Genomic DNA, 15,790 nt, shown 5'->3' with positions numbered 1-15,790 from the left:
TTCAACATTATTTTATGTCCCCTTTGTTTGCCTCCCTCCCGTAACCTCCGTGTTGTTTACACCTGCCTCGCATGTTGCTTCTGCCACTGCATCCATCTTGAGTTCCCCACCCTCTGTATTGCTTCTATTGACCCACCCGGCTCCACGTTGCTATCTCTCGCCGATATTTCTCTCTTTGCGCTTGAGTCCCAAAGAAGCTGATGATGTTTGGATCTGCTATGCCAGTGAGCAAATGACCTTCACAACTTTTTTTGGGATCAACTTTCCCAGGGAACAAATACTGCAGCTTCACAGCTAAAGGGGACCAAGAGCGCCGAGACCTACAATCACAGCCTTGGGTGTCACAGTGGAGAATGTCGGGTCTTCTGCTTTCTTTCATTTAAGTGCACGACCCCCATGTCCCCCACCACCCATAAATCAACTGTGCTTCCGCCATCCCAGAGATGCTGAAAGTGAGTGCTGCAGAGGAGCAAAATATTTGCTCCTCCTTTCTGCTGCACAAGATTTAGACTGGACTCCAAAAACTCCACAGTTTTGCATCATAACAATTTTTCTTTTTTGCCTACTAGACAGCTTTTAGCAGTCTGTGGTCAAAAGGCTGTTGTGGATCACAGTGCTTTAAGTTGATTAAAAAGGTGGGGTGTCAAAAAGGGGAATGGCCTGTCAATTCGGCGCTTTCCACACATCTGGAATCTAATAATCTTCTCCATCCCTCTCAAACTGGGTTTCGCCCCCGCCAAGGAACGGAAACGGCTCTACTGGCAGTCATGGAAAAATCCAGAAAGATTCTTGATGCAGGAGGCTCCTCAACTGTGATTCTTTTAGATCTCAGCGTGGCCTTTGACACGGTTAACCACCTCATTCTGGTCCAAAGACTTAGAAGTTTGGGTGTGTCCGGAGTAGCCTTTACCTGGCTGCAATCCTTCCTGGAGGAAAGATCTTTCCAGGTTTTCGAGGGTGAGGCCATCTCGAAATCCTGGTCCCTCCACTGCGGTGTTCCTCAGGGATGCTCCCTGAGCCCCACGCTTTTTAACGCCTACATGGCACCTCTGGCGGACATCGTTCTTCCCTATGGGGTTGCACATTGTGACCTATACTGATGACACCCAACTGGCCGTTGCGCTTAACCATTCACACAGGACCTCTACCTGCCTCTGTACCAGCCTTGAAGAAGTAGCCAATTGGATGAAACACTCTTATCTAAAATTAAATGATGATAAAACCGAGCTCATGCTCCTTAGCAATCCTTTTCTTTTCAAGGCAGACATTATGTGGCCAGCCTCGATGTGCTCTGCACCAGCCCCTAAGTCAGAGATAAAAAGCTTGGACTTCTGGCTGGACTCAGACCTCAGCTTTAAAGTCCAGGCCAGAAAGGTGGTAGCCTCCTGCTTTGTCATCATAAGGATGCTTTGTAAAGTGCTTCCTCTGCTCCCCTTTCAGGCAAGAAAGCTCATGGTCCAGGCGCTTATTCTTTCACACCTGGACTACGGCAATGCCTTATACCTTGGAGCCCCGAGTTAGATCCTCGCTAAACTTCAAACAGGACAGAACTGCACCGCAAGGATCCTTATGGGGCCTCCGAGCCGGCAGTCTGCAAAACCTGCTATGAAAGCTCTCCATTGGCTCCCCGTCCGGGAGAGAGTCCACTTCAAAGCCTTGTGTATCACCCACAAGTTGATAGGAGGGAATGGACCAGAGATTATTTCCTCTATGGTCAATCCCTATCGAGCTAAACGGCGACTGTGCTCAGACGAGCAATAACTGGCCGTCGTCCCCAGAATCAAGAGGGCTCGGAGTGGTGGCCGGCTATTTTCGTATAATGCTGCCAAACTATGGAATTTCCTTCCTCTTCAGCTACGAAGGGAACCCGCTCATATATGGCCTTCCGCAAGCTGTTGAAAACTTGGCTCTTTCCTAAGTGTTTCATTGAAACCTCAGTTATTCCTCAGTACTGGGATGCCTACGGGTAGCTACGTGCTCTATAAATGATACTTCATTCACAGTCCTGTGCTTTACGCAAAGCATACTGCCAGACCAGCCTTTAAGCACCTTTTTGTGATTTTTCTGCTATTGCATTCATACATTTCACACAACAACAAACGTATACCTAAAATAAGCCTATGAGCTTGACTCCCAAGACCGCGTGGCCTGTCCGAGAGCAGCCCCCAACCAAGGTGCCCCTTAGCCCCATTGACTAACATTAGCACCCTGCACCCGGCCGCTCTAGTGCCGCTTGTGGTGCCCCTTGCGTGCCAACCTGAGCCTTGGGGAACTTTGTTTCTGCCTCCAAAACTTCAATCCTAAAACCGTTTACTTACCTGTAAACTTAACAATTAATTTTTCTCCATAGGACTGAATGGTGGGTTTTCTCTGAAAATTCTTTTAAATGTTAAACTGTTTTGTACTGCAACAAAAAGTAACTTGGCGCCTTAACAAGAGTTAAGCTGTTTAGCAATGTCCTGTGTTGCTCAAACTGTGTTAGGAGTGTGGTTCTGGCCAAACTAGAAAAGTTATCCAAAAGTAGTCTTAAAGAAATTTGAAGTGTTTTTGAACAGTTCACAAATCGTTTTCTCAACTGCAAAAGTAATCTAGATGTTCCTACAAAACCAGAGTTCACTGTATTATGAAAAGTAACATTTTATGAAGAGTTTAACTTACGTGCTAAAGTTCTAGAACCAAGTAAATCTTGGTTCTAGAAATAAAACAACAACATTTTTATAAAAACAGTTGGTCTGGATTCAGTCTTTGAGTGTATGACATTATTTCTTGCCCGAGTGTGTACAACAAATGCTTAACACTACCCTCTGATAATCCCAACTGCTCAACCACACTACAACAAAAGAGAGTAAGGTATTATCTGCTATGCCTCTGGAGATCCACTGGACACTGTGCACACTATACCTTACTTTGGTATGGTTATGCAGAGCCAGCTTCCTACACCAGTCATTTAATAGAAATTATTCAGAATTTGAAAAATAAAATAACTTGGAAAGTTTGGAACGTTATGTTTGAGGCAGGTGTGGCTGTAGATACACATGCTTTTACATACTCCACCATCTAGTGTTGGGTCCAGATGTGTGCAAGTTGTTTTTCTTCAAATAAGTCTTTTGAGTCATGAAGCAAAGTAACTCCTCCTCTTAATGATAATGAGCATGGGTATCTACTCCATTGTTAGATTGTTTTCTTTCCACTGTGGGGTTTGGGCGTGTATTACTGTGCCCTGGATCAAGACCGTTTCAGATTCCTTTTAGTTGTTAATCCGCCCTTACCCATGTTGGTATTGTTATAGAATGTGTTCCATCTTTGCATTTTGAAATTTGGAATTGATATGCTCCAACTGTGGCCTTCGTGCCTCGCTCTTTCGGGCGTACCTTTCCATTTCTTTGGCTTTGTCTAGAATGCCCTGCTGATGGAACAGCTTTTTTTCCGTTTCTGCCCAGGGTACCACGTTAAGTACCCGCAGACCGACCTTCACCAGTTCTGCAACCTGTGCTTGTCTCCCGATCACAACGACGAGGCACTGAAAGAACACACAAAGCTTTCTGGTTCTGTACCAAGCCGCCATCCACCTCCTCGGTTCCAGCCATGTCTGCATCGACCCCTTCGGCATCCAAACCTGCATTGAAAATTTCAGGACCAGCACCAAAATCAGCTCCCAGCACTCTGGTGGAGACAATCCTCCAGACCATGCAGGGACATCTCGATCCAAAATAAAATGTATATGTTCGAGGCATATGAGCTGCAGACTTCACACTCTGTGCATAGATCGCCATGTGGTGTTGGGCTGGGATGCTTGCACCTTCTTGTTGTCTTAGAAGAAGTCTTTTGTAGTCACGAGATAGGAGACTCCTCCTTTGGACGATAGTGCGCATGGGCATCGACTTCATCCTCAGATTTTCTCCCGCCATTGGGTTCGGATGTAACTTCTGCCCTCCGGTTCGGTACTATTATCCAAACCTTTTCGACGCGCAAACCATCAAAAAAACTCGACGGTATTGTTTTGTTCGCTTGCCCTTCGTCACACTCCTCAAATACCCAATTCTACTAATCGACACATGCCGCTGGGCCTATCGACGCCATTCGGGCCTACGGCTAATGGAAAGGACTCCATTTAAAAAATGCCCCCAGTATGGAGCTAAATTCCCACACAGCGACCAACACAAGGTCTGTAACCTCTGTCTCTCGCCCAAGCACGAGGAGAGTAATTGCCAGGCCTGCGACTTTTTTCGATCCAAAAAGACTATCCTTGATCGCCAGGCCCGACGACATGTTATGGTGCAACGAGCAGCTCCCGTGCCGGAGGACATCTTCAGCGAAGACCCCGATATCCCGGAGGAGGATTCGGAGGACAGACGACTCCGACTCAGACGACCACATCACTCCAGGTCAACGAGTGAGTACAACTGCCCCTACCCCAACCCCACCTGAAAAAAAGAAGGCTCCGGTCAAGACTTCGCCTGCTGGCCCCATTCGCAACAGAAAGCTTCAGAAGCCCCGCCCCTGGGCCCAGCTCCGAAGACAAAGGAGAAGTCTTCCAGCGGCTCGGCACTGACCAAACCACATATCAGTGCCCCGCAGACACCATCGGCACCGAAGCCGGGAGCGCATCCTACTCCTGCCGTCCCAAAAAACAATTGGCACCGAGCACCTCGGCGCCGAAGGAAAAGGCCTCGGATCCGAAACCCAAAAATTCAGAGCTGAAAAAGATTTCGACATCGAAGCCAAAGGATCCAAAAAACCCTTCGAAGGCTCCAGAGCAGAAATCTAAACCCGAAAAAATCAGCGCCGAAAGAGACTACCGAAGAGGAAGAATTTTTTTGACCGGATCCCATCGATCCAAAGTAAAAAACACTCCAAGTGGACCCCAAAACAGGACATGTGGTCAATGTTCCACACACAAAGAGGAAATTGGACACCCCAGACATCCCTGAGGTGCCTGTAAAGAAAAGAGACTACTACTTCACCTTTACGACCCTCTTCTCCTGTTCTTCCTCCTAAGCCTTTCTCTCCACCACACTCTCCAATAATTCCACCATACTCACCACCACCACAGGATTATGATTTAGGGGGTGGGTACAATGACCCTTTCACACTGACCCTGTTGACGACACAGATGTACCACAGGACGATTGGGATGATTATGCTACCCAGTAGGCCCTCCAGACCTTCCAGACCCCGATGCATAACCAACAAAGCCCCCAAATGACAATATTGGTTTTAGTCCGCTTATAGACGGGGCTGCCAAGTACCATGGTGTTCAAATGTATTCGAACCCCGCAGAGGAGGACTTCCTAATAGACACCTTTGCAAAAAACTGTACAAACTTTACCAATGCTTAAGGGCGTCATTAAACACGCCCCAGCCATATTCAAAGACCCTGTACGGGCTAGAATTATCAACCCCAGAATTGACAAAAAAAATATAAACCCGCTCCAATGATCCTACCTACATCAAGGGTCAACTACCTTTAGATTCTCTAGTGGTCACCATGCATCAGTATCTAGGAGCCACAATAGACACTTCCAAAGCTCTAGCATACCCCAATCCAGCAAGGATAGCCAGTATGCAGACCCTCATTTTCAAGTTTCAGCCCCAACACTCTCTCCCAGCACGAGTGTTTATGCAGCTCATAGGGATGATGGCCTCTTGCATTTTCATTGTACATCACACAAGACTTCAGATGCGCCCTTTACAGGAATGCTTGGCACGTCAGTGGAACCGGGCACAAGGTCAACTTACAGATCTGGTGTTGGTAGACAGCCGCACACATCGCTCTCTGCAGTGGAGGAACGCACAAAATCTTTCCAGAGGGTGGCCATTCCTAGAGCCGGTTTCCCAGATAGTGCTAACAGCAGACGCCTCACTCACTGGCTGGGGAGCCCATCTCCTAAACCACACGATTTAGGGCAGGTGGACCACTCAACAAAAACTGTTCCACCTCCATTACCTAGAATTACTGGCAATTTTTCTAGCGTTAGTCGTTCCAAACACATCTCCTCAACAAAGCTGTCCTAGTTCGCACAGACCATATGACAGCAATGTATTATATACAGAAACGAGGAACACACTCTTTGCAGCGGTCTCATCTAGCGCAAAGTATATGGAGATGGGACATTCCACAAAACGTACATCTTCTGTCAGAACATCTTCTAGGGGTGAACAATCAGATGGCGGATCTGTTAAGTCATCAGACTCAACAGATACATGAATGGGGAACTTCATCCGCAAGTTCTTCAACCCTTCTTCCAGATGTGGGGCCAACCAGACATAGATCTGTTCACCACACATGCAAACTCAAAATGCCCAACCTTCGGTGCCAGGTTCCCACACCCGTTGTCCAAGGGCAATGCGATATGGATGAACTGGTCAGGCAGATTTGCGAACGCTTTTCCGCCACTCCCGCTCATTCCACTAGTAGTACGAAAGCTCAAACAACAGTCTCTCAAAATGATCCTAGTTGCTCCAACATGGGCACGTCAACCATGGTTCACAACACTACTCGAACTCTTAGTAGTTCCACAACAAAAATTACGTCTCTCCCCAAAGCTGCTAACGCAGAACCATGGAGAGATAAGGCACCCAGATGCAGCACAACTGGATCTAGCTTCTGAAATCCTAGAGTTCGGTTACCTCAACCACCTACCGGACTGTATGCACAATATTAAAGAAGCCAGACGCCCCACTACTGGAGCTTGCTATGCAGCTAAATGGAAGAGATTCGTCATGTACTGCAATAATAACAAAATTGATCCATTGGATGCTTCAATTCAAAACTTTATCTGCTATTTGCTACACCTACAAAGATGCAATCTGGCATACTCATCAATAAGATTACATCTGGCTGCCCTTGCCGCCTACCTACAAAACAGACATTTGTCATTGTTTAGAGTACCCGCTATCAAAGCCTTTATGGAAGGCCTTAAAAGGATAATTCGACCCAGACTGCCACCCTCTCCAGTGTGGAACCTAAACATTGTTCTTACTAGACTCATGGGTCCCCCATTTGAACCTTTACACAAATTGGAACTGCAGTTCCTTACATGGAAAGTAGCTTTCCTTGTCGCAATCACCTCTCAGGAGAGTGAGATCCAGGCTTTAACCATACAAGAACCATTTTTACACATACATCGTAACAAGGTGGTTCTTAGAACGAATCCAAAATTCCTTCCCAAAGTAATATCTGCTTTCCATCTTAATCTGTAGAGTTATCAGTGTTTTTCCAAAACCCAGATTCCGTAGCAGAGAGAGCTCTTCACACACTAGACGTCAAAAGAGCTATACTTCATTACATTGATAGGACTAAACATTTTATAAAGACATACCAACTGTTTGTAGCTTTCTCTCCACCGCATAAAGGAAACCCCATCCCCAAAGCTGGAATTGCCAGGTGGCTGGTCAAATGCATTCAAATATGCTACCAGAAGGCGAAACGCACATTAACAATTCCCCCTAGAGCGCATTCAACACGCAAACTAGAGGCTTCCATTGCATTCTTAGGGAACATTCCCCTAGAAGACATTTGTAAGGCAGCAACATGGTCTACAGCACACACCTTCACCAAACACTATTGTGTAGATGTGCAGGCAAAGCAACAAGCTTCTGTAAGCCAAGCTGTTCTTAGGACACTTTTTCAAACCACTGCAACTGATACAGGCGACCACCGCTAGGGGAGACACTGCTGTACAGTCTATCCACAGAGTGTGAATTCTGCAGCTCATTTGCCTCGAAAGGAAAATGCTACTTACCAGTATGCATATGTTCTTGGCATGTAGAGCTGCAGAGATTCACATGCTCACCCACCTCCCCGGAACCTATATCTGTTCCAGTGTTATCCTACTTGGGTACATTCTCATGGATATCTTTCTGTTTATTACAAACTCAATTTCCCTTCATGGCAAAAAACAGAGGATGGAGTCGATGCCCATGCGCACTATCGTCCAAGGGAGGAGTCACCTATCTTGTGACTACAAAATACTTTTCCCAAGACAATAACAAAGTGCAAGCATCCGAGCCCAACACCAGATGGCGATCTATGCACAGAGTGTGAATCTCTGCAGCTCTACATGCCAAGAACAGATGCATCATGGTAAGTAGCATTTTCCATATCCAGCCTCAGACTGGCCGCATTCTATTAAAGACCGGTGTCGGCGCCCCCTATTATCAAAGCGTCCACTTTCCGAAAGCAAGTGACTTGCCGGTGCCTGTTAAAAAGAGAAAGGACAATGCCACTAGACCCTTGACCCTGATCCAACTGCTTCTTTACCACCATTACCACTACCTCCACCCTTCCTTCCTACACCTACACCCTCTCCACCTCATTCTCAAGGTGATCCCCTAGACATTACTCCACAGGGAGGACCACACACCTTCCCGGGTGGGCAGAAGGGGGGTGGATGATTTCTATGATGAGGCACAGCCCACAGACCCCTGGTCTGATTATGATGTGGATCCCCCAGCGGACACTGATCCAGAACTCTACCCTGCCAAACCGTCACCTCCTTATGACACTACCTCATATCAAGCATTCATCAGTAGAGTTGCAGTGTACTATGGGGGTCCCACTTCATAAAGAGCCCATAGAGAAAGATTTTCTATTTGAAAACGTGTCTACTACACATAGGGCTTCCTGATACCTCCCTATGTTGAAGGGCATGATGCGTCGCACAGATGACCTCTTTAAAAGGCCTGCACTAGCACATATCACTCACAGGGTCGATAAGAAATACAAAGCGCACCCTCAGTCCTTATATATATTGATGGGCAACTTCCCCCTGACTCCAATGCCCGTAAAAGGGCTAATTCGTATACCACTGCTGACACTCCACCTCCTGATAGTCTAAACTCGTTGATGCTTCAAGGAAATGTGTGGCTGCCCAGTCTGTCTATTACTGGCAGATTGCAAATTCACAAGGCCTCTTAGCCAGATACGAACGCACCCACTCTGACGAGCTGGAGGAACTCCTCCAGTACCTTCCAGAGGAGCATAGAAAGAGAAGTCAAGAACTTGTCCTAGAGGGCAAATTCATCTCAAATTCCTCCGTTAGTTGTGTGTTAGACTCTGCGGATACAGTACCAGGTGTTTTAACACCAGTGTGCTGATACGCAGACATGCTTGGCTGCCCATCTCTGGCTTTAAGTCAGAAGTACAGCAGACACTTTTAAATGTCCCCTTTGACAAGGAACACCTGTTTGGCCCACAGTTGGACCAAGTGCTAGAGAATATGAAGGGCATGGAGGTTGTCCATGAGTGCGCTCCAGACACCCACCTCCTGTGGTTCCTTTAGTCACTCCTCATATAAGGCAGCCTCCAAAGCAGCATCTTCTGATGACTTTTCCTCCTCCTACAGATCACAGACTCACAAGTCTCCCTCGAGGGTATTTTAGAGGCACATACAGGGTAACGACTCCAAAGGTCGGGGCAAGGTGCTTCCTCACATAAATCCCCAACCAACACTAAGCAGTGACTCCCTACTTACCCCCGATCATATCACTCCGGTTAGGGATCGATAACAGCAGTTTTCCCCCACCTGGCAATCCATAACATTGGATCAGTGGGTGTTGGACATTATCAAACATGGTTATTGCCTGGAGCTCTATACCCCGCCTCCAAACATTCCACCTTGCATATAGAAATGCTCTCTGGAACATCAACAACTGCCCAAACAAGAAGTAGAAGCTCTTTCGCTCAAAGGAGCTATAGAGCCCCGTTCCTCTTCAACATCAAGGGTCAGGGGTGTACTCCATGTCTCCTTCCCAAAAAGGACCGCTCACTACGCCCAATCTTAGATCTCGTACCTTTAAATGATTGCATCTTGTCAGAGCATTTCCATATGATCACCCTTCAACAAGTAATCCCACTTATCCAGCAAGGTGACTTTGTCAGCACTAGACTTAAAGGACCCTTACTTTCACATCCCGATCCATCAAGCACACTGCAAATACCTATGGTTTATCATTGCTGGCAAACATTACCAGTTCAAAGTCCTCCTATTCAGAGTTACCACTGCTCGCATGTGGATTCACCAAATGCTTGGCGGTGGTAGCAGCACGTCCATGCTGACAAAACATCCATGTCTTCCCATATCTGTACGACTGGCTTATCAAAGCCAGTACACTCCCTCTGTGTCACCAACACTCTCAGGTTACTATAGATGTGCTCCATCAACTAGAATTAACATCAATGTCCAAAAAATCCCATCTTCAACCCTTACACGTTCAGCTGTATCTGAGGGCTATTCTCAACACACAAGTAGGGTTAGCCTATCCCAATAAAGCACAAATTCAAAATGTCCAAATACTGCTACCACAATTTCAAGCCAATCAACGATTAAGTCAAAACCCTTCTGCATCGCCATAGTGTCACATGCACAATTAAGTTTGCGTCTGCTGCAAGAATGTTTAGCACAACAGTGGTCTGTCACTTGGTCAGTTAGAGGATCTAGTGTTGATAGACAGCCGCACTTCTCGCTCTCTGCAATGTTGGAACACACAAAACCTGTTAAAAGGGCAGCCGTTCCTCGACCCTGTTCCACAGATCGTTCTGACAGTGGACGCATCCCTCACAGGATGGAGTGCTCACCTACAGCTTCTGGCATTTCAGAGTCTCCCGGACACCAAACACCAAGGTCTCCACATCAACTACCAAATGCTTCAAGCTGTTCAACTAGCGTTGAGAGCGTGCCTACCTCTCCTAATAGGCAAGGTTATCTTAGTCCAGATGGACAATATGACAACCATGAACTATGTACAAAAAACAGTGGGACACACTCTACAGTTATCACTCCTATCTCAAACCATTTGGCGTTTGGAAATACATCGCAACATCCATCTATTAGCAGAACACATTCCGGGCACATACAACGACTTTGCCAACCTCCTCAGCAGAATGCGGCAACAAGTACACGAGTCACTACTCAAACTGTTAGTAGTTCCCCACGAGAAGCTCCACCTCTGCCCGGACCTTCTCACTCAGAACCATGGAGAAATCAGGCATTCAAATCCAAAGGAACTCAACCTTGCAATTTAGCTCCTGAGGTCATCGAATTCGGTTACCTGAATCTCCCACCTGAATGTATGACAATTCTTAACCTCTTCCATGCGTCTGTTCCGCGCACACGTGGAATTTTTCCCCACCGCGAGGGAATTCCAGCCGCGTCGAATCGGTTATAGAAGGTTGTAGGCCTGCCACTAGAGCATGTTATGCTGTTAAGTGGAAGATTTGTCTTTTACTGGCCTAATAAGAACATTTATCCATTTAATACAACTATGCTAAACACTGTTTACTACCTTCTTCGTTTACAGCTCTCTGGCCTTGCTTACCCTTCAAAATGCATACGTCTTGCTGCAGTGGCCGCCTCTCTACAAAACAGGTAGCACTTATCTTCGTTTAAAGTGTGTGTTAGTAAGGCCTTTAAGGAATGCACCCACATGGAATCTCAATATTATTCTCAGTAGAGCTACGGGTCCACCTTTTGAACAATTACCTATTGTTCCGTCAATTTCAATCTTGCAAGCTCACCTTTTTCATTGCCATTAATTCACTTTGGCATGTCCGTGAGCTCCAGGCACTAACCTTTGAAGAACCATTTTTTTTTCAACTACACAGAGATAGGATGGTCCTTCCCACCAACCCCAGATTCCTTCCAAAGGTGGTTTCCCCTTTCCCAATCAGTTGAGTTACCTGTTTTCTACCCTCAACCAGATTTAGTAGCGGAAAGCGTTCTTCATACACTGGATGTTAAAAGAGCTCAAGTGTATTACAGTGACAGACCAAAGATTTTCATAGTACCATACAGCTCTTTGTTGCTTTATCCCCCCCTAACAAAGGAAAGACCACGTCTAAATCGGGCATTTCTAAATGTTTAGTTAAATGTATATAGATATGTTACCTCAAAGCTAAAGTAACTTTACCTACACCCCCTAGAGCACACACTTCTTATAAAATAGTGGCTTCCATGGCTTTCCTGGGTAAGTATCCCAATAGCTGACATAAGTAAGGCAGCTACATGGTCTACTCCACACACTTTCACCGAACATTGTGAGGATGTTCTAGCACGCCAACAAGCTAATGGAGGTCGGGCAGTGTTATATACACTTTTCCAAACAAATGCAAAACCCACAGGTTAGCCACCGTTTTTTGGGGGGGCACTGCTTTATAGTCTATGCAAAGCATGTGTATTTGCAGCCATGCATGCCTCGAACATATTATGTTCTTACCCTGTAAGCATCTGTTTTTGGCGTAGATTCACATGCGCTCTCCCCCCTGTCCAGACACCTGTGGCCATTGAAGTTTTATCCTTATCATACTCATGGACATCTCTTTACTATCACTTATTCACACTCCAGTCTCTCCCACCTGCGGGAAAACAATCTAACAATGGAGTTTGATGTGCATTATCACCAAGAGAAGGAGCCACTTTACCTCGTGACTTGAAAGACTTCTTCAAAGAAAAACAATTTGCAAACATCTGGATCCAACTCTAGATTGCAGGATTATGCAAAGCATGTGAATCTACCACACTGCATGCCAAGAAAAGATACTTACAGGGTAAGTAACATAATCCTTTCTACAGTAGAATTATAAAAAGTTGTGTTTATGATCATTTCTATCAGACTTTTTGTGTGTACAACACTTCAGATGTAAAAATAAAAAATTTGAAAAGAATTGAAAATATACTTGCTAAAAATGAATATTTTTCCTGGTCTCTTGGTTACAACATATCCAAAACTTTACAATCTAAAGGTGACTTATTAGCATAGCACGATTTTTGCAGGCCAAGTTGTTTTCCGCCATCTTTGATGATTAAATTTGAAAAAACATATTTTCATAAGCCCTCTCGGAAGTTGAGCTGCAAATAAGCAGTTCACTGTCCAGCTCTGTTTGGCCCATTAATAATGTTACATTTTCTGTATTCCAGGGTCTTCTCCAGCTATCTCCGGGGTGAACAGTCTAGGACAGTCCAATTCGAGCAGCCCACGGGTGTTCTCTCAATCACAAACCCTTGTACAAATTGGAGCAGGCCACAACGCTGTTTCTTCGGTGCCCCCAGGATCCAACCAGCAGGAGCGCGGAGTTGCTCAGTATCCGACCATGCAGAGTGTTCAGCGAGGAGGAATGTACAATTTGGCCTCTGGTATCTCCCAGATGGTTCAGACTCATGCAGCCCAGGCCACAATGGCCAACGGACAGCCTCAAATGCAACGGCAGCCAAACCTGGTTCAGGGCAGTGTGGTTCCTACTGGATACGGACAGAACCCCTTGGGGAGCACCAATATGGCACAGCAGCAGCATAGTAAGGGGGCACTGAATCCTACCTTGTCCAAGCCCCAGATGGCCAGGTTGCCAACAGCAATGGCTGCTCAAAATCCGTCGTGGCAGCACCAAACCTTACAAACTATGAACAACCAGGTCCAAGGAAGTAGTGGTTTGGGGCAGTTTAATGCGACCACTAGTTTTCACCTTCAGCAGAGCCAGCTCAAAATGGCCAACCAGCAGTTTGCACAAGGAATGCCTCCGATAGGTCTTGGTGCAAGCAGGCCGATGGCATCAATGAACTCTGCAGTTACTGGGCAGATGATGACTTCATTAGGCACTCAGCAAAGGACTAATCCACCTGGCCAGCAGCCAGCACCACCCCAGCAAGTGATGACTGGCATAAGCCAGGCAGTGCCTGACATGGCTGGGTTTAGCCAAAGTTCAAATCCTCAACTGGCCAATAGAGCTGGCCTGCACTGTGGTCAAAGTTACCAAGTAAGGACGTCCAATCAAGAGCTGACATTTGCATATGGCAGCCAGTCAGGCAACAGTGGATTGCAAGGCTTGACTGGTGATGCAGAATTGATTGACTCTTTACTGAAGAATAGGACTTCAGAGGAGTGGATGGATGATCTGGATGAGTTGCTTGGCACTCGTTAAGTCATGATTTTTTTATTTTGGTTTTATGCTTTTTCATTTTACTTAACGTTTGACAAATATTAAGTTGGCTTGGGACCAAAACCTGTGGGCGTTGAAGATTACCTTTTCATACTTCCTTGAGGAGAAACACCTAGAAATTCCACAGGTTTTTGTCGCATAGTAAGCCTGCTACAGTTCTGCTTGGCACTGATATATAACCACTTCTGCTGTGCAGATGTAGTGGAAGCAGCCAAGGAAGGGAGACCATAATCTCCCTGAGCAGTCTGAGTTCCAGCATCTGTTTTCCGACTCCTTTGTGTGAGCAGGCAATCACTTAACGACAACCACAAGCCCCTAAAAGCTTTGAGACTTGGAAAGTACTCTAAAAGCAAATAAAACTGCTATAAAAGGTTATGTGACTTTACACTAAGGCATTGCTGGCTCTTGTAATGGCTGTACTTGCCAAGCACCTCATACCTCAGAAGGTGCTCACAGGAGGTGGTTTGAATGCTCATGAACCTGGGCAGTAGGATTGAATGGGATGCGCTTGTGAAAACACTTAGGACTGTTTTGTAGAAGAACATGGCAGTGGACCTAAGGCACTCTCTTTTAAGGACTTTTCCATGAGACATGATGGTCCCAGACGTTTGCATTTTTAGTGGCAGAGTCTGTAAATGTCTAGGCCCACGAGCCTTCGTCGTCTTTTTTACTGGTTTTGTGAGGCTGAAGTGCATAAAGAGTGAGCTGGCTTCACTCTTCTTTCCTGTCATCTCATTGTGTGGTGCTTCCAAGGTAGACCCAGGACCACATCAGTCTTACTAGCTTTAAAATATGCTTTATGTACTTTCTTTCAATTGTTACTTTTTCTCCATTTATTTATTACTGTAGTATTCTACTTGCACCCCCAGGTCCTTGTACTTTGAACCCTCTCATTCCCTTCTGCCTGCCATTTTTAGCTTCCTTTCGTAGCTTCTTGCCTCCCCTTATGCGGTACTGGTAAGCCTACATGGCCTAGGGTTTAGCAGTTCTTGGTGTTCTTATTTTAAAAGTATGGAAGTCAAATGGGTCTGAGTTTTGCAGTGCATTTGGGATGCATCTCGTAGACCTCTTCCCGACTTGATGCCTTGAGCTCCCCGAGTATAATTTGTTGCCTGATTAACTGCACTTGCCGTACTCTGATACTCCCATGACTGCTGCTTCTACCTCAAAAGACCTTTTAAAAGGCCTCCTGCTGCTGGGATGACGCTTCTGGCAAACAACCTATCTTTTTGGTAGATTGAGCTTGTGGGTGAAGTCTTTGTTCCTTATAGGAGCTTTCTCAAACATCAATTACTATCCTGAAACTGAGTTGAGTTTTAACAAGATTCATGGTTTTCCTTGCATGAAACCAGCTGGCTCTTTGGGATCATGTCCATCCTGCCACAACGTATTAGTGCTATGTAATCCCAATTATATTTCCTTATCATTAAGGGAGCTTGCATTGAAAAATTAACATTGCTTTTTGTCGAGCTCCTCCTACTCAAGTGCACCTTGCAAAAGTATCAGTTGGGTCTTTGAAACTTGTTCTGTAGTCCCTCAGAAATGATAAACTGTATGTTGTTGCTAATCCCTGTGAACTTGTGCGGTTGTCCATGCCACCCCCCCTTTACTGATATCGTACCTGGGTTGAATCTAGTGAAGTTATTGAAAAAATTTCATGCCCATATTTTAATTTCATAACTGGGGGAGTCCCCTTTGAAGCAGTCAGTCAAGGTTTGGTGTCCGCATTCTGGAGATATTTTACATTGGGAAAGATCTTTCATGCAGTTTGTCTCTCATGTAGTCGATATTTATACCCAGGGTTAATTTTTTAATAGGCTGGTGTTTAGCTATTCTTGACTAGTACACCATCCAGCT

The 15,790-nt window shown here is 45.8% G+C and overlaps 1 protein-coding gene across 1 annotated transcript in view; it reads left to right on the top strand.

The window, feature by feature from the left end:
• The window catches only part of MAML1 (mastermind like transcriptional coactivator 1), a 191,306-nt gene extending 176,505 nt beyond the window's left edge, over positions 1-14,801 (top strand). The window contains exon 5 of the mRNA XM_085617759.1: positions 12,918-14,801. Coding sequence (XP_085473885.1) covers positions 12,918-13,915 — 998 coding nt within the window. The 3' untranslated portion in view covers positions 13,916-14,801. The remainder of the gene's footprint in view (positions 1-12,917) is intronic.
• The last annotated feature ends 989 nt before the right edge of the window (positions 14,802-15,790 follow it).

This window comes from Triturus cristatus, chromosome 7 (assembly GCF_964204655.1).
Source record: "Triturus cristatus chromosome 7, aTriCri1.1, whole genome shotgun sequence".
NCBI classification, from domain to species: domain Eukaryota; kingdom Metazoa; phylum Chordata; class Amphibia; order Caudata; family Salamandridae; genus Triturus; species Triturus cristatus.
The sequence above is the reverse complement of the archived record's forward strand: the minus strand, read 5'-3'. Positions and strand labels throughout refer to the sequence as shown.